The 20,238-nt window shown below is 46.1% G+C and overlaps 1 protein-coding gene across 1 annotated transcript in view; it reads right to left on the bottom strand.

Moving 5' to 3' along the window:
* The window catches only part of srgap3 (SLIT-ROBO Rho GTPase activating protein 3), a 254,657-nt gene extending 236,487 nt beyond the window's left edge, over positions 1 to 18,170 (bottom strand). Inside the window, exon 1 of the mRNA XM_067998977.1 lies at positions 17,430 to 18,170. Coding sequence (XP_067855078.1) covers positions 17,430 to 17,496 — 67 coding nt within the window. The 5' untranslated portion in view covers positions 17,497 to 18,170. The remainder of the gene's footprint in view (positions 1 to 17,429) is intronic.
* Positions 18,171 to 20,238: the final 2,068 nt, after the last annotated feature.

Below are 20,238 nucleotides of genomic sequence, written 5' to 3'. Positions count from 1 at the left end.
GCAGGCTAATCAACTATGGAGGGGCTCACAGCAAGGCCGGATCCTGTCCACAACTGATGTCCAGCAGGGGACACTGGGTAGTGATCAGGCTTCCTGGAAGTTTTAAGGTCGTAGATACCAGAGTTTTGACCTGGCGTAAAGTCACTTAGGTCCTCAGGACATTGCAGCACCAACCTAGTTCCCTGTCTTTAAGGAACACCTGAATTGGACCATAAACTACAGAACACTGAAGATCAATCACTTGTTGCATCTTTATGTTGTACTCTACTAACTGGTACTCTTGAATTGGCCCCAGTGTGGTTGACTTTTAACTGTCCTTTGAAGTAGCCTAGTAAGTCACTCAGTTGTATCAAACAGCTACAAAGTTCAATAAGAAGAGCCACCACCGCCTTGTCAAGGGCAACTAGAGATGGGCAATAAATGCCGGCCTTGCCAGTGACACCCACATTCTGAGAATGAATAAAAAGCTTACATTGCAGGATAGATATCTGTGAAGGTTAAGGGACGACCTGATAGAGGTCTTCAAGATTACGAAGGGTTATGATAAATAGTGACAGATTATTTCCACTGGTCGTTGAGATAACAACAATAACAGCTTGCATTTATATAGCACCTTTATTGTGGAAAAACGTCCTTAGGTATTTCACAGGAGCGTAATCAGACAAAAATTGACTCCAAGCCACATAAGGAGATATTAGGACAGATGACCAAAAGCTTGGACAAAGAGGTAGGTTTTAAGGAGTGTATTAATGGAGGAGAGAGAGGTGGAGAGGTTTAGGGAGGGAATTTCAGAGCTTAGGGCCAAGGCAGCTGAAGGCACAGCCGCCAATGATGGAGCGAAGAAAATCGAGGATGCGCAGGAGTCACTGGAGGAGTGCCGAGATCTCGAAGGGTTGTAGAGCTGGAGAAGGTTATGTGGTTAATAGGATGGGGCGAGGCCATGGAGGGATTTGAAGACAAGGATGAAAATTTTAAAATCAAACTTTGCCGGACCGGAAGCCAATGTATGTCAGCGAGCACAGGGGTTACGGGTGGACGGGAGAGCACAAATTGAAGATGGTCACAAAAAGAATTAAAACGGAGGCTAGAAAAAGAATTCTTTACACAGAATGGCTAGAAAGGTGGAGTTCTTCACCACAAACCATTGTGGAAGCAGGTATCCATGAATTCTTATAAAAGGGAATTCAATAGCTGCTCGAGAAAGAAGAATGTGGACTGAGCAGGATTAGATGGCTCATGTGGAGAAAAACGCCGGCACAGAGTTGATGGGCAGAATGGCCTGTTTCTGTGCTGGTACATTCTTCTATATGAGGATAGGGTTGCCAACCCTCCCAGATTGCCCTGGAGTCTACAGGAATTACAGATTAATCTCCTGGACACTCCTGCAAGCAATTCTGGGAGAAAATTCACTTTTAAAAATGTGTATATTTTTCATTTTCATTTATTAGTTATAAAAATATTGGAGAAGGAAAAAAAAAGGCTGTTTAACTGGGCGGGGTGGTTGGAGGACATGTGATGAAACCTCCAGGAATACGTCCAACCAGAGTTGGCAACCCTATACGAGAATCAGAGCATCAGTAGCAGTACAAGGAAACTTACATTTCTGACTGCAGATCATTCCAGATCGCTAGGAATAGCCAGCCATCCTTGGCAGAGGAAAAATAATTCCTCAGGCTACCAATGGGTGCTCTTTACGTTACACTGCACCCTCCCCCCATTCGCAACCCCCCACAAAAGCTCTGTAACTCTGACAGTGCTGTGGGGATGGGGATGGGGAAGGGGAGGGGTGGGGAATACTCTTCCTGAGATGGGACTCTGCACCCCCTCATTGATATTACAGGAGTGTTAAGTGCAACTTTGGGCTCCCACGGTGCAGTCCATCATATCTCCGGTTTTTGCTTACAAAAAGATTCAGAGGAAAATCAGTTGTGGTAATAGAAAATTCTTTAGAGAGACTGGCCCTTGAATTTCTGTTGGGGTTCTCCCCGTGCCCTCAGCCAATTTTTAGCCATTTATGCCTTTTCTAGGGGGGTTTCCGCTGGAGAACCCCAGCGGAAATTCCTGGCACCTGTCCCTGCTCTTAGATTACCACTGCCTATAATTCAAAAACAAATGAGCATTTAATCATTAGTCTCACTCAGAGAGAGACCACAAGGATGAAAGATAGCTGATGCAGACAATGGGAATGCCACACCAATGCAGCACTTTCCTCTTCATCTATTTCAAATCGATACCACTATAGTGAGTGCTGCTCTTAACAATCCTCTCTGGTTCCTCCTGAGTTCCAAATACACATCCTACACTCCCTTCCTCCTCCCTGCATCCTCACTATGTGGAAACCAAGACTCATCGTATTGTGTCCTCCTCTAACTCTTTCTCTTTCAGGACCTCAAAACTGTGGAGCATTCCTCAATCTCCTCTTCCTCCTACTTTTTCAGTCCAAGCTAGGCGGCAGCAGCTTTCAACAGCAACTGGGACTTATATAGTACCTCTGACTCAACAAGCAAAAAAAAAAATCCCAAGGCATTTCACAAAAGAAAAGGAAGAATAAACAATACCGGCCAGGAATTAAAAGACTCAGGGACATGACCGCAAGTGTGGTTCAAAAAGTAGGTTTTGAAGAGGCTTTTCAATTTGGAGAGAGATGTAGCGAGGGGGAAGGGTTTTGGAATAAATGATTGCTAGATGAAAAAAGACCAAAGGTCCATCTAATTCGCCTTCTACCATCCTGGTAGTTGCATGATGCGACAATAATGGAGTTGTTGACTAATCATAGCAACCAATTGCTATCAATTAGTCTATAATAGCTCCAGACATGAGGCGAGGAAAACCCCCAGTGGTGGAGAGCTTTGGGAACCATAGGTCCAAAGTCACCTGTTCCTCCCAAGCATGTTACACTTAGCACATGTCATGTCTCATGAAATTGCTGGATTTTTGTTGGGTAAGGATATCAAGGGATATGGAGCAAAGGCGGGTAAATGGATTTGACATACAGATCAGCCATGAGGAGGGAAAATTTAAAAAGTATATATATTTTGCATATAAAGAGAAGGAAAGTCTCAGGGACAACCGGCCCTTCACAGATAATTCACCGTATTGTACCACATGGTCAAAGAACAGACCAGCCTGTCTAGAGTGGGCCGAGGAAACCCAGGCTGAAAGAGACGGTCCAATAAACCTCACCAGTTTGTGACTGTAATCAGGTTGAACAGGGAAAGTGGAGGGTGGGGGAGCGAAGGGTTCAGAAACAAAGTTCCCAGCAGTTGACTGCTATAAAGTCAACCAGAGAGTCAGCTTATGCACGTCAATTTAGAGACTTATGGCAGTAACTGTGCAACACCCTGATCATATCTTTTTTTCAAAGAAATCCCACTAATTCTTTCCATGTGGTAGATATCAAGATTAAATGTAGCCCCGTTAAGTTTTTTTGTTTGCTTTAAGGTGGTTCTGTGGGCCTGGGGGAGTGCAGTTGTTAACCCCAATCGACTCTGCTCGTTTCTGCATAGCCGCAGTCACATGACCCAACATGGGACATGTCGACACTGAGCGCCTCACTTCTCCGAGGGCTGACTGAAAATCATTTTTTTAAAAAAATGTGTATTTAGTGCTGGTCAAGGTGAGGGATGTTAGTGGCAGAGAATGGTACACTTTCCATTTCAGGCACCCGCTGTCAGCATCAAACATTCCCAGGGCAGGTATCGCACGGGTTAGATACAGGGTAAAACTCCCCCTACACTGTCCCATCAAACACTCCCAGGGCAGGTATAACACGGGTTAGATAGAGTAAAACTCTCCCTACACTGTCCATCAAACACTCCCAGGGCAGGTATAACACGGGTTAGATACAGAGTAAAGCTCTCTCTATACTGTCCCCTCTATTTTACTAGACAATACTAAATAAAACCTACTGAATCTGATGTCAAATCTGCACATGTATGGTCGTGAAAAGGCTTGTTTGGTGTAGGTAGTATAAAAATGATTGACAAAATGATAAGCGATGGAAATCACAAAAGTAAATGACATTGAACGATTATAAAAGGACTTCAAAATTGATGTTATTTCAGTACATGAGCCGTATGTCAATTCAGGCTAGCTTTTTATGCTTTAGCTGCTGCAGGGTCTTGTATAATATCTGAGTAGTTGAGTGGTACTCACAGTTTGTAAGAATGAATTTTGTTTTCTCTTTCTCCCACCTCTGCCATGACTGTGGGAGGGTGAGTGAGGAAGGTGAGAAGGCGAATGCTCAGGTCGGAGTCCGCTGCAGACTGCTGCGTGTCCCCTGGATTACAACTCTGATTATCGCTCACTGACTCGGACTCATTCTCCCACACTTACTCACAAACACGCTCACCGCTCACGCCTTCACTCACACTTACTCATTCACACTTTTATTTTCACTCAGTCACTCTCATATTCGCTCACTCACCCTCTCATACCTGCCCTAAATTACTCTCATATACACTTAGGGGGTTAAATTGGATAAGGCCAATAATCGGGCGCGGGTAGCGCAATCTGTAACTAACTTGCGCCCGGTGGTCCCTGCGCAGGCAGCACATGAACTTCTTGCTGCCTGCTAATTAGCATGATAGCTCCGTGCAGCCAGCGCTACTCGCGCTGCTGAGAGGCTGCCTGAAATCAGGAAGCCTGAAATGGTGCGTGGTCAGCACACGTCATTGGCAGCCTGCACCTCATAAAAGGTGCAGGTACATATTTTAAATGGCACATGCACAGCACAGTCCACTGGGAGGAGGGAGAGATGGCCGGAAGGATGGCAGGACCTGTGCGAGAGTGCGTTCCACGCTTCTCCGATGATGCACTGGAAGCCCTGGTGGAAGGAGTGGACGAAAGGAGGGCCAACATGTACTCGTAGGGTAGCAGGAGACCCTCCAGACTGCAGCTCTGCAGGCATTGGGAGGCTGTGGCCCAGGAAGTGAACGCCAGGAGCGTGGCACCACGCACGTGGATGCAGTGCCGAAAGAAGTTCAATGATTTGACACGAGTGGTCAAGGTGAGTGAATGCAAGTGTCAAGTGGCACATCCTACCAACTGCACCATTACTCCATGCATCACACTCCCCGTCACCCACCCACCAACAAACACTGCCCATCCACATGCAATGCTGCACTCGGCATGCTGCATCTCACCCGCTCATAGTACCACACTTGCAGGCCACACAGCCACCACTCACAAGCCACACACTGGCAGCTATTCAACCATGACAGGCACATCACCCAGACACCTTGCAGGAGACTCAATGACACACTGTCCTCTGTCTTGCAGGAGAAGGTGGCGCATAACAGCCGGCAGCAGGAGGGACCCGAGGGAGGATGGGCACGCCTATACATTCTCACTCCCTTGGAGGAGACTGTGCTTCAGATCATTGGCCAGGCCATCGCTGCACCTGTGACAACATGTCGCGCTGGAGGTCCCGATGAACGGGGTCTCTGCATATCTAATGCTTCTTCTCACTTTCCACATCTCCCTCCTCCCATAATCTTTTCTGACTCACGTGCTGCAGATGCTGTCGGCCCACACGTCTTACTTGCTCCTCTCCCCACTCCACAACTCAACCTGTTTCCCTTTGTCATTGCAGATACCCAAGAACACGTGGCGGCACCGTCCGAGGAGGAGGAGGAGGACACTGAAGCCACACCGTCACTTGATCTGACACTCGCATCCACCAGCTCCGATACTGACACTGCGCGTCCTTCAGAGGCTGGGTTGGAGGGGGGATCTGCACGTAGTGTGACACCGAGCACAAGTGTGCAGGAGCCGGGGGCGGGGTGGAACAGAACGGATACCACAGGTGCCAGCTCGCCGGAGGGCGAGGTTGCTCAGTAGTTCTGCTGCAGAGGAGTTAGATGAGGATTTTGATGGGCCGGGCTAGAGAAGACGGCTGATGGGCACCAACAAATGCTTGGGGCATTGGAAAGTCTCCAGAAAGCCAGCGCACAATGACATGGGGCATGGAGGAGTCCAGCTCCAACTTGGTACAGGGTTTTGTGCGGAGCATGGAACGGGTGGTCACCTCCATCAGTACATTTGTGGAACCCACCATGACGCAGCGCCTGATGGCCAATGTAGCGGCTTCCATTGCAGCACAAACCAATGTCATCACAGGTCTGCAAGCTACAGTTGAAGCTCAGACTGCTGCAATGGGAGTTCAGACTGCTGCTTTTGTGTCTCCTGGGACCACTGTGGAACAGGGCTTCCAGGGCGTCACAGCACTCCAGCAATCCGTTCTCCAGCTGATCACCAGGATTGCTGAGGTGCCGCCCCAGGAGAGTGGCAATGGCGCCATAGTAGTTGGACCTGCTGTCCTCTCAGGGCAACAGCCTTCCTGCTCCCACCCCTGCCACTCTGCCAGTGCCCTTGTTGTTGCCTATCGGTCAGCCAGGCCAGACTGATGCAGCCCATGCCGAGAAGGTGCAGTCTGAAACCGGGCCCTCCCGGCCCAGAGCTGTTCAAGGTCGTCTTCCAAAGCCATCTGCACGCTCCTCAGCAGCCTTCCACCACCCATGCTCCAGCCACTGGGGAAGCACCTCATAGGAGCACTGGTTAGGTAAAGGCACACGAACAACAGGCACTAAGGCAATGCACAAGGGTGAATAGTCCTGTTCTGTTTGTATAATTTCATTTGTTAATTGATAAATGTGACTTTGAATTTGCATTTGTTGGTGGTTTTTATTTGTGCGATGAGCTGAGGGGGAAACCAATGTGTAATCAGGTGGACGGCGATTTGATTGTCATATGGGCGTGGACAGGGGGGCGGGGGGAGTGTAGGACTGTTGGTGAGTTGGGGGATGTCGTTCACATTATTGATACCGGGCACATATCATGCGAGCTTGCAGAGCTGTTGCAGATAAGGAGTGTGTTCCTAGTTGCATCCTTGCACCTTCCTCCGGCTCCGCCCCATCCTCCTCCTCCATCTCTGGCTCAGGGTCTTCTCTGATCATCAGTGGCAAGGTCTGGTCCCTCATGATGGTGAGGTTGTGCAGCATGCAGCAGACCACCATGAATCGTCCCACCTGCTCAGCAGAGTACTTCAGGGCTCCTCCAGAACGGTCCAGGCAGTGAAAGCGTTGTTTGAGGAGGCCTATGGTGTGCTCCACGATGTTGCGTGTGGCAGAATGGCTTTCATTGTAGGTCTGCTCTGCACGAGTGTATGGGTTCCTGATCCGAGTCATGAGCCACGGCGTCAGGGGATAGCCCTTGTTGCCTAGTAGGCAGCCTTTGATCTACTGAGCTGAGTGAAAGATAGCTGGCACGTTGGACTACCGCATAACGAAGGCGTCATGACTGCTCCCAGGGTAGCGAGCATCGACCTCCATGATTTGATGTGTGTGGTCACACACCAGCTGCACATTCAGGGAGTGGAAGCCCTTTCGGTTGACGAAGACGGCAGAGTTGATATGCGGGGCCCTGTGCGTACAGTCAATGGCACCCTGCACCATGGGAAAGCCAGCAATGTGAGTGAACCCCCTTGCTGGCTCATTCTGCTTGTCTCCATCCAGAGGGAACGCAATGCACCTGTTCCTCAACTCGGACAGTGCGTCTGTGACCTCCCTTATACAGCAGTGCACTGCATACTGCGAGATGTTGCACATATCACCAGCAGAGGCCTGAAATGATCCTGAGCCACAGTTACCTTCACAGCCACAGACAATGCTGCTCTTGCCCTGCTCTGAGGCTGTAGGTGTGGCTACAGCAGTTGACAGATCACAGTCATGGCTTCTTTGGTGAACCTCAGCCATCAGATGCAATGCTTCTCGCTCATGTTGAGGTCAGAGTATTGTTCCCTGAAGGCCCTCATTGGATATGGCTTCCTGCTCAGTGCCCTGCGCCTCCTCCTCCTGCTCCTCCCTCTCCTCGCAGCTTGATCTGCTGTGAGGCCTCTCTGCATGCTCCCAGTTATGTTCAATGCCCAGCGGGAGCCCTAACAGTCTGCCCATGGTTGCCAGGAATGTTGTTCAACTATGGTTGTAACTTTCCGACCCGTAAGACAGTACCTGCCAAACCACTCACAAATATACTCATTAAGTATAGGGACCTTCAAAAAACACTTCCTATTCCAACAGCAGCTAGAAGCAGTAATCCAGCAACTAACCTGCAACACCTGCATGGTTCCTTTAAATAGAACTGGTGGGGGGTCCTCCAGGTCGTCTAAGACATGTTCAGGTGTGCGAAGTTAGGTCTGTGCATTGAGTTGAGCATTCAGTTCCAAAATGGTGTCTATCACTTTAAATCAGCGTTGCACACAGATTGTATGCATTTTCTCCCTACTTTACATGCCATCTTTGTCTAGGCATTCGCTCTCTGCGCACGAGCTAATACCTATACAAAGATGGCATCCGGCGCACCTCACACTGGAAACGTGCGTGTGCAGCCAAGATGCCATCTTGGCACTTTGAGAGGGCGTGGAGCACCAAAACAACTGGCGCAACACGGCCCAATTTCTATCCCTTACTCTCTCTCTCTCACTTGTTCACTCAGTCTTTTACTCTCACACAATCTCACTATCCATCACTCTACATCTCTGCCGCAATGCCCCCCACAGCTGAATAGTTTGCCGACATTGACTGCCGCCCACGTGGAACGCTGCACTATTTTCACGTGGACCTCACGTAAGTACATAACGGTGCAGACACGATTTCTGCATCGGGAAAAGGCTACAGGCCATAGGCATGCTGAACTCCTGGGCTGAGAGGAGCGAGTGGTGAGTCCAAACACATTGGGCACTCATGATGCTCCTCATGGTCTGTATGCTCAAGGTTCACAGAGTATTAAATGAATGGGATGGGTGGGTGACCGGTCAAGAGTTTGATGGGAGGAGGAACGAATAGACTACAATGACATCACACACCAGAGTTGAAATATTCTTTTCATGACATAAACAACATCTTTGATGCAAGTATCCAGACAGTCTGGGGCGGGGAGAGGAAATTATCCGGCTGTCAATGTCCCTTTAAGAACCGTTGCACAACCCTGTTCTATTTCCAAACCTTTTTATCATTTCCAGCATCAAAAATCTGCAGGAAATCCTTTTTCCAGATGTTCTTTAGACTTGGTAAACTACAGTCCTCTGGGATTGAAAATCCATTGTCAGGATTTTACTTTGCTTTTGTTCAACTCACACAGAATTATTTTTACTCCTTTTAGTGGTACCCCCAGAGCCAATGAACCACTGAGACCACAATGTTTTAGGTCCCTACATGAAATGTGGTTGGGACAATCTCAACCCAGTTCTCAGTTCCAATAAGCCCCAGCACAAGACTCTGCTCCTAATTCAGCACTGACTGGCAGTCTCCCTCAGTGGACACAGGATGGCTAGTGTGGGAAATAGTGAACTGTCATATTGGTGCAGTAAGACGTGGTCTTCTGAAGTAGTCGTTTAAGCATATTTTTGGAGCATAATAGAGACAGGATCTAATCCATGCTGTACCTGCCCTGGGAGTGTTTGATGGGACAGTGTAGAGGGAACTTTACTCTGTATCTAACTTGTGCTGTACCTGTCCTGAGAGTGTTTGATGGGACAGTGTGGAGGGGCCTTCACTCTGTATCTAACCTGTGCTGTACCTGTCCTGGGAGTGTTTGATGGGACCGTGTGGAGGGGCCTTCACTCTGTATCTAACCTGTGCTGTACCTGTCCTGAGAGTGTTTGATGGGACAGTGTGGAGGGGCCTTCACTCTGTATGTTACCCGTGCTGTATCTGGGAGTTTTTGATGAATTCAATGGAAGTTCACCTTTGTTGGACGCCAAAAATGTGAAAGATATCCATTCTGCAATTTAACGTCCTTGACTGAATTCACCTCAAGTGCTCAGGTCTAAGAGCCTCCCCTCGAACCTGTATCTGCCAAAACTCAGATCTTATTTTCACATAATATGAAAAATTCAAAACAGTAAAATCCATGCAGTGGCTTTTGAGACTGCATTAAATATCTGTAGTGAGAGTCAGTAATTCAATAATCTACATGGCCAGGAGCAATCTCAGTGTCACCACCATCAGAATTCAGACTCCAGGGGTTCCACATTCAGTGGGCTCTTAGCCAAAAAAAACATTCATTGATACTATTGTGGTCAGTGCTCCACTGAACTGCCCTCTCCTGTTCCTTCTAAACAGCAAATTGATCCTCCTCCTGTATCCTCACTTGTGTTGAATCGCACTGTCTCCTCTAGAATGACACTGCCACCACCTCCCTTGCTCTTCCTCAGATACAAGCTGTGCAATAACCCGTGATCCCCCGAATTTACTTGGAGTTCCTCCCCCTCCTTGCTGCATGCAATTGAAAACTGTATTATTTTCCCGATACAAGAGTTCCATGGGACGAACAGGCATGTTAGAGCTACTGGATCAGGCATAAAGCTTATTGTTTGAACGCAAGTCATCTTGTAACGGTGCAACACTTCAAACATTAATTACACCAATACTAACCTATTCATTGTAACTGCACAACACTTCAATTATTAAATACACCAATACCAACCTGCTAATTGTAACTATACAACAACACTTCAATCATTAATTACACCAGTATTAACCTATTCATTGTAACTGCGCTACATCTCAATCATTAAATATACCAATACGAACCTGGTCATTGTAACTGTACAACACCTCAATTAGTAAGAAAGAAAGAACTTCCATTTATATAGTACCTTAATACCCCTGCAGGATGTCCCCAAGTGCTTTACAACCAATTAGTTAATTTTGAGGTAATATCACTGTTGTTATATAGGCAAACATAGTGCCAATTTGCACACAGCAGGTCCTATGACTGGCAAATGCATGAATGACTGGATAATCTATTTTTGTTGATTTGAGGTATAAATGTTGGCTGGGGCACCAGGAGAATTTCCTGCTCTTCTTAAAATAGTGTCATCCGATCTTTAATATCCACTTAAAACAGTCAGATTGGGCCTCGGTATAACGTGCCACCCAAAGGATGGCACGTCTAACAATGCAGCACCCCTTCAGTAGTGCACTACGGTATCAGCTTAGATTATGAACTCAAAGTTCACATTGGGGCTTGAACCCATAACCTTCTGGCTCAGAGGTAAAAGCACTACCACTGAGCCAAGCTGACACAGATTAATAGCTTATTATTAAATACACCAATAACTTACTACATGTAACTGTAGAATGTCTCAATTGTTAAATCAACACTAAACTGCTCCTGAGGTATCAGCCTTGGCTCAATGGTAGCACTCTCACCTCAGTCAGTGGTCGTGGGTTCAAGCCCCACTCCAGAGACTTTGAGCATATAAACTAGGCTGGCACTTCAGTGCAGTACTGAGGGAGTGCTGCACTGTGGGAGGTGCTATCTTTCAGATGAGACATAAAACTGAGGCTCTGTCTGCCCTCTCAAGTGAATGTAAAAGATCCTATGGCACTGGCCAGCATTTATACCTCAACCAACACCTAAAATAGATGATCTGGTCATTTATTTCATTGCTGTTTTGGGATCTTGCTGTGTGAAAATTGGCTGCCATGTTTCCTACATTACAACAGTGACTACATTTCAAAAGCACTTCATTGGCTGTAAGGCGCTTTGGGACGTCCTGAGGTTGTGAAAAGTGCTATAGAAATGCAAGTTATTTCTTTCTTTCCATGTATAATTTGTTACAATTGGGCTAATGTGCAATACTTTGTATTTGGGTAATGCTGCACTTTCTAAAAACTTTTGTGAACAATATCTGAGCTAGTCAGTAGCACAGCGAATCATGAATCCTGAGTGGTGGATATATGCACTGGAAATAGTGTGGGATACCACCAAATACTCCAGGTCTCTACAAACCAACAGAAGAAAACCATGCTGAGGGACTGTGCAGCTATTAAATCAAAATTTTTGTATCATGTAAAATTATGCAGAAACAAGCTAAGTTAGCAGAGGAGTATAATACCTTAACTTTCACCAGTGTTAAATTGTTTGCCAAAATAAACTTAGGAAATATTCAGATTCTTCATTTTCTCCAGTATATATTACACTGACTTATGATGAAGTAAAACATGACTCTTAAGCTTCTGAGCCCCTGAGGGTCAGTTTTGCAGGTTCCAAGTCAACTGCTTCAAATGAGCAAAAGAACTAGTGAAGGGGTGTCAAATTTCTTCCTAGGTTCAGGTAGCTTTTGGCCACACTGTCAATAAAAATCAATGCAAAGACACAATGGTAAAATATTGTGTTAAACAATAACACCACCAAGCACCTGGCATACCAATAAATGCTACTGTAGACATGATGTGCATCTGCCCATCATAGAAACATGGCACCTCCTTTTGTCATTACTTACCAGAGCAAACAATCTGGCCTGCTTTCTCACAGGCAGCCTGATCTTATTCTCAGCTCATGCTCGAGAGAAATTTTTACCACTAGTCAGTTAAGAAAAATCATTCACCTAATTCATATAATTATAATTAAAGAGTAAACAAAGAAATGTTAACAGGGCAAACTTTTAATTCGAAAGAGGGGTGAACTGCATTAAGTCACACCATACAGTCAATGCCTTAGTCATTAAACACACCAATACTAACTTGCTCTTTCTAACTGTACAACATGTCAATCGTTAAATACCCCAATACCAACCTACTCATTGGGCCGGACTTTGCTGTGAGTGGCGAACAGCACTAGCCGTTCATTAGAAAGTCTCTGGGCAGGTGCACGCCTATGAGCTTTTGCACAGCAAGTTCCTCTAAATTAGAGATCCAAAAAGCACAGGGCCCTCTACAGGGCATGTGGTACTTGTGTGAACAGGACAAGCAACTGTGTGTCTCCTTAACCAATCAGACTGAACCATATTAATAAGCCAGGCAGACACTAAACCAGGGAGTGCAAGCTGGAATAATGAATTCAATGTTAAATCAGGTACAGAAAAAAAGAGGGTAAGAAAGATTGAATTGATAGACAGAGATAAAAGAGATAGAAAGAAAAAGTAAAAAAAAATTAATTTAATTTTTTTTTAAAATGTCCAACAACAATTAAAATCTGAAGGAATGAGACTCCACACTTGTAACAGTTAATTTTCAGTGCCAGAGAGGTTGTTTGGCAGTCATTAAGACTTACCACACTGTTAAAAGGATACTTACATTGGAACAGAGAAGCCCTAACTTTTTCTGGCGAGATTAGTTCATATCTACGTCGCCATTGCAGGAACTTCATGCTGTTCTATTCATTTGATTGGGGAGCCAGCTGGCAAGATGTTGTTTTCATGGAACTTATGGAGCAGCAGTGTATCTCGTTCAGCAACTTCTGGATTTCCGCGTTTAACTGCGCGTGTGTGGTCACCGGAAGTTACTGTCTGATTTGCACAGAAATAATGGTGAGCGCTGTTAACATGGCCGATATTTTCATAGCAAAATCTGGCCCATTGTAACTGTACAACAACAACTCAATCATTAAATACACCAATACTAACAGCTGATTGTAACTGTACAACATCTCAATTAATAATCACACCAATACTAAAACAGAAACCGGCCATTCGGTCAACATTTGGTCTATGCCGGTGTTTATACTCCAACAAGCCTCCTCCCACCCCTCTTCATCTAACTCTATTAGCATCACCTTCTACTCCTTTCTCCCTCATGCATTTAAGCAGAAGCTTAAACACATCTATGCTATTTGCCTCAACTACTCCTTATGGTAGCGAGTTCCACATTCTAACCACTCTCTGGGTAAAGAAGTTCTCCTCAATTCCCTATTGGATTTATTAGTGACTATCTTATATTTATGGTCCCTAGTTTTGGTCTCCCCCGCAAGTGGAAACATCTTCTCTACATCTACCCTATCAAACCCTTTCATAATCTTAAAGGCCTCTATCTGGTCACCCCACAGGCTTCTCTTTTCTAGAGAAAAGAGCCCCAGCCTGTTCAATCTTTCCTGATAGGTATAACCTCTCAGTTCTGGTATCATCCTTGTAAATCTTTTATGCACCTTCTCCAATGCCTCTGTATCCCTTTTATAAAATGGAGACCAGAACTGTGCACAGTACTCCAAGTGTGGTCTAACCAAGGTTCTACACAAGTTTAACATAAGTTCTCTGCTTTTCAAATCTATCCCTCTAGAAATGTATCCCAGTGCTTTGCTTGCTTTTTTATGGTCTTATTAACCTACGTCACTATTTTCAGTGATTTGTGTATCTTTTCCCCCAGATCCCTTTGCTCCTCTACCCCATTTAGACTCTTATTTTCCAAGAACAATGTGGCCTCCCTATTCCTCCTACCAAAATGTACCACCTCACACTTATTTATATTGAAATTCATTTGCCAATTACCCATTCTGCTAGTTTATTAGTGTCTTCTTGTATTTTGTCACAGTCATGACTTTACACCTGAATTTGGTGTCATCTGCATATTTTGAAATTGTACTTCTGATTTCCAAGTCCAAATCATTTATGTAAATGATGAACAACAGTGGTCCCAGCACCGATCCTTGTGGAACACCATTTCCCACCCTTTGTCAGTCTGAGTAACTAGCCTTATCTCCTACTCTCTGTTTTCTATTTTGTAGCCAGCTTGCTATCCATTCTACTAACTTGTCCCCTGGTTCCACATGCTCTGATCTCGTGCATGAATTTACTATTCGTTACCTTACCTAAGGCTTTGTGAAAATCCAAATATATTACATCTACTATATTACCCTTGTCTACTCTTTGTTACTTCTTCAAAGAATTCAATAAGGTTGATCAAGCATGACCTTCCCTTTTGAAATCTGCGCTGACTACTCTATTATATTTTTGGATTCTAGCTATTTTTCTATTACATCTGTGAGTAAAGATTACATTATCTTTCCTACCACTGACATTAAGCTAACTGGTCTATAGATCCCTGGACTTGTTCTATCTCCCCTTTTTAAAAATAAGAATCAAATTAGCTGTCCGCCAGGCACTATATACACAAATACTGACCTGCTCATTGTAACTGTACAACACCTCAATCATTACATACACCAATACTAACCTGCTCATTGTAACTGTACAACACCTTAATCGTTAATTATACCAATACTAACCTATTCATTTGAATTGTTGGCACTAAATTTGGCTATAAGGAGGCAGGCATACTGTGCTAGTGCTGTACTGGACCCTAATGGCTAGGATGGTCCAGGTTTCATTCTGCTCTATACAGTTAACTGATCTCAGCCTGAGGTGGTAATTAGGGTGCTACAACTGGCCTCAGTGCTTTGTTTGGGGGAGGGGGTCATTAGGGGAAAAAAATAATTTAGGGCTCCTGCTCCTGATCACTATCCAGTGAATCCTGCTGAAAAGCGTGTGTGCACACGTCTGTGTGTGTGCGTGCATATGCGTCTGTGTGTGTGTGTGTGTGTGTGTGTGTGTGTGTGCGCGCGCGCGTATGTGTGCCTGTGCCTGTGTGCGCACGTGTGCCTGTGTGCACACTGAGTAAGGACAGGATCAGGCTCAGTTGTGAGGCCCTTGATAATTGACACAATCAAGGTGCACACATGAAAAATGGCCAATTGGGTGAGGTGTTGGAGGGCATCCGGCAGTCATGGAACTGAACCTCATCAGCACCTTCAGGAGCGGAGAAAAGAAAAGGAAATCATGGGGGAGGGAATGAGGGAAAAAATAAAAAAGGAATGTATCTGGGCAAATGAAACGCAAAGTGGAATGGTAATATCCCTTTAACTGTAACCATGTGCACTCATGATTCAAGGTTACGATGACAAACCAGTCTGTCAAGTCCCTGCCAAAAACAAAATTGCACAATGTGGGCCATAAAACTAACCACAGCCTTCGAAATATATGAAAACTACTGCTTCCATTCTGACCACGGTGCCTCGGTACTTTCTGTTGTGTCTGACACTGGCCCACCACCGCTCCTCTAGCTGCTATCCATCACTTGTGGTGTGCTGGGACTCCTGGGACCTGGGACCTGAAAGTTCTGGGAGCCCCAGGTGCAGGGGGCTGCCAATGAAAAAGGGAAGGTCATCCCCCTCTCCATCAGCATTAATTCCCAGTGTAAATCATTCATTCTGGAGGCTCAGAGAAAGGGAGAGAGAGCAGCATTAGACAGCAACCCCTCCTCCTCCCTCTCAGGATCCTGCTCTCCATCGCGGACCAGGTGGAATTACAAACACCAGCCTCTGCAGACCCTTAGAACTCACTCTCTCTCTCTCTCTGCCCACTCTCCTCCCCATCAGCAAAAGCCACTTTAGTCCAAACCACACACACAGACATAAAATCTGCAGGGTTAAATAAGGCAGGGGTTTATAACCCAACCAGAAAGGGGGGGGCGACGACAGGGAGGGGAGGGAGCTGCAGACAGAAACAATTTAAGTTACTTTGAAACCACAAAGTTCATGGAGTGGTGACCTGGCTGGTGGTTTAGAGTCCAGTTAATGGGTTTAAAAATACATCTGACAAACCCACTGTTGGAAAGGGGAGGGGGAAGTGCTTAGTACTAGACGCCACAAGCTTACTTCAAAGCATCATTCTTCCACTGTAAGGATAAGTGCAATAAGACAGGACGGAATGGAGAGGTAGGCGAGCACAGAAACTCTCTCAGGGGTGGCTTAGTATCCTACAGTGGGGTATTTATTGAGGAGGGAGGGAGGAGGTGTGAACAGTTGTCTCCCCATCCACCCCAGTAAAACAGAAAGCCGAGGGTGGGAGACTGTCTAAAAGAGGCCACTAGAACTGAACAATGTGGGATCTCCACCGATGGTAACAGACACCCAATATCAAAGAGTGAAACTGACCCGAGAGTTGGATCAATTTCAGGACTGGAGTTGGACATTATTGGAGATATAGAAAGCTCTCAGAGCCAGGTCCTGTACACTGCACTGGGAGGGAGAGCACTTTCAAACGGCAGGCGGGGGCTGAGACTGTCTTTTCAAACCCCGGGGGAGGGGATCTTTTATCTGGCTCCTCACCAACACTCTCTCAGCCTCTGGTCAAATGGGTACAATTTTGGGATTATTTTGCGAAAAAAATGTTTTTTTTCTTTTTAAGCTATTAAAAGGGGGAATCTCTCGCGATCGATATTTAAGAGCAAGAGGTCCGGTTTGATTGTTAAAAACTACTTATTTTAAAAGAGGGGAAGGGCTACAAGGAATTGGAGGACTCGAACGCACGGGAGACAGGGATCAAAGCGCCTCCAACATGACAAGGGAGGCTTGTCTGATCGTCAGCACAATTCATTGCAGAGCTAAGCTGAGCTAGCTTGCCATCGCTTACAGCAGTCCCCAGCTTTCCCCACACACTGCAATGCAGTTCTGAAACAGTACCCTCCTTCCCTCCCTCCCTCCCTCTCAAAAACACCCAAAGCGATATCCCACTGTCCCCAGCAACTTCTCTGTGGCACGAACCAGTGGAGAGAGAGCCGACCGATTACTGGGCTAACAATCCATAATATGCAAGGGATCCCTCCCATTCCCATTTCACTGAAAGGATAGCGAATACTTGGGGAACCGACCTTTGACTTGGGTCTCGTATTCTGTCGTGATCTCTTTGTCCTTTTTGAATCTTCCTTGAGAGGACATCCTGGCCGCTGGGTCCAGTTGGAGACGCAAACCCAGCTCCTCCTGTCCTTCACCCGGCCGATCACTCTTCTCGCCTGTTTACAGATTGGGAAGCTTGGGTTTTGTGTGTGTGAGAGAGAGAGAGAGAGAGGGAGGGAGGGAGAGCGATCCGGGCGCCGTCTCTAAGCCACACTCCGTGTCAGTTTCACGCTTTGAAATTGATCAAAAAAAAATAAACCACCTCCCTCTTCTCCTCCTTCTTCTCCCCCTCTATTGCCTGCCTAGGGGGGAGAGCAGAGAGACACAACACACACAATTCAATGCTGTTCCGTTCCTGAATTCACCATATTATTAATTCAGAATCAGCAGGCTAATGCTGGCTGGGTTTTTTTTTGCAAAGCAAACCTTCGAGCCCAGCCTTAGCAGGAATATGGGCAGCTCCTCCAGTCTGTGGCGTGGGGGGAAGGCGTTTCAGTAGAGCAGGTCCTTAATGTCTTGCTTTCTGTCCGGCTCTTCCGGCTTTCCAGCAATCCCTCATCCTGCTTCACTCTCCGGTCAGTGCCCGAGGTTTCCGACAGCAAGTTAACCTGTTGGAAAGAACCGAACTGCATTTGAGGGAAGGAGAGAGAAAAAAAAAAAGATGTCTGAATCGAGAGTGTTTCTTTACTGCAGGCAGAGACAGAGTAACGTCAAGCGCTCCTCCCACCCCTATTAAAGACCTGGAAGGGGATGGAGGGGAATATTGTATCCTACAGGACACACTCTGAATTACATGGCTAGTGTACCTTTACATAACAATGTGACCTCAACCTGAATCCTACCCCTGCTGCACCCATATTTTCTCATTTATTTCCAAAATCCTTTCCCAATTTTATCCCCCCCCCTCCCCTTCCTGATTATTTTTGGGCCACAGGCTTATGGGTAAGCCTGCCCAAATGGCTGTTCATCCTCCAGCCTGGAGAAGTAGGCAGGCTGTTCGACCATGGAGGGCAGGTGGGGGGGTGTAGAGGGGAGTGGGGTAACTGATACCAAAGCTGAGCCTTATCCCATCCTCGTCTGATATCTATAGACAACTAATCTCCCTGCTTCTACCCTTCTGATTGGTATATATCCTTTCTACATCTTTCAGCAGGATAGCAACCAGGAGAAGGAACCTTGGGTTAGATTAGCCCTGGGGTATTGAGGCTAATTGTAGTGCCTTGGTTGCTGAGGGCAGCTAACCCAGCACAGACCAGGGATCAAACTTGGGATCTTCGTGGGCTGCATAGGGGGCAATGCATTCACCAGCAAACCTGTTAGCGAACTGAGATTTACTGTGATAGAACTAATATGAAATAGAACTGTTCCATTATATGCAGAATGTTACAGGATGGATACAGCAGCCTCCCAGCCTCCTCCGTCCTGATCTGCCTTCTTGATTACTCCCTCCAACTGGCATTCCTGCCCCCTATTTCCTGATATGTCTCCCTGACCACCCCCTCTGACCAGCCTCCCTGCCCACTACCTCCCTCCTTATCTGCCTCCCTAACTCTTCTCCCCAATTGGCTTCCCTGCCCCTCCATTCTGATCTGCCTCCTGACCCCTTCTCCCCGACCAGTTTCCCCGCTCTATTCCCACCTGCTCGACTACCTTGCCTCCTTCTCCTCGACCCGTCTCCCTGTCCCCTCTTCACTGATCTGCCTTCCTACCCCATCTCCCCAACCGAGTTCCCTACTGCTTCCTACCCACCTGCTATACCTCCTTGCCCCCTTCCCCCTAACTAGTCTCCCTGCTTCTACCCTTCTGATTGGTATTTATCCTTTCTACATCTTTCAGATAGGTACTTGACACTGATCTTACCTGTAGCACTTCCTGTTCATATATATAACCTCCTACTTATGTCAGGCAAAAAGGGAAAGGAGGTGGAGTAGCGTTGTTAGTAAAGGAGGAAATCAATGCAATAGTGAGGAAGGATATTGGCTCGGAAAATCACGATGTGGAATCTGTATGGGTGGAGCTAACAAACACCAAGGGGCTGAAAACGTTGGTGGGGGTTGTCTATAGGCCCCCAAACAGTAGTGGAGATGTAGGGGAGGGCATTAAACAGGAAATTAGAGACGCATGCAAGAAAGGTACAACTATAATCATGGGTGACTTTAATTTACATAGAGATTGGTCAAACCAAATTAGCAATAATACTGTGGGGGAAGAATTCCTGGAGTGTGCATGTGATGGATTTCTAGACCAATATGTTGAGGAACCAACGAGAGAACAGGTGCTCCTAGACTGGGTATTGTGCAATGAGAAAGGATTAATTAACAATCTTGTTTTGCGGGGTCCCTTAGGGAAGAGCGACCATAACATGATAGAATTCCTCATTAAGATGGAGAGTGAAGTAGTTGAATCCGAAACTAGGGTCCTGAATCTAAATAAAGGAAATTACGAAAGTATGAGGTGTGAGTTGGCTATGATAGATTGGGGAACTTTACTAAAAGGGATGACGGTGGATAGGCAATGGCTAATATTTAAAGAACATGTGCAGGAATTACAACAATTATTTATTCCTGTCTGGCGCAAAAATAAAACAGGAAAGGTGGCTCAACCGTGGCTTCCAAAAGAAATTAGGGATAGTATTAGATCCAAAGAGGAGACATATAAAATTGCCAGAAAAAGCGGCAAGCCTGAGGATAGGGAACAGTTTAGAATTCAGCAAAGGAGAACAAAGAGATTGATTAAGAGGGGAAAAATTGAGTATGGGAGTAAATTAGCAGGGAACATAAAAAC

The sequence above is a fragment of the Heptranchias perlo genome, chromosome 17 (genome assembly GCF_035084215.1).
Source record: "Heptranchias perlo isolate sHepPer1 chromosome 17, sHepPer1.hap1, whole genome shotgun sequence".
In the NCBI taxonomy this organism is placed as follows: Eukaryota; Metazoa; Chordata; class Chondrichthyes; order Hexanchiformes; family Hexanchidae; genus Heptranchias; species Heptranchias perlo.
Note: the sequence above shows the minus strand (reverse complement) of the source record. Positions and strands in the feature narration are given on the sequence as shown.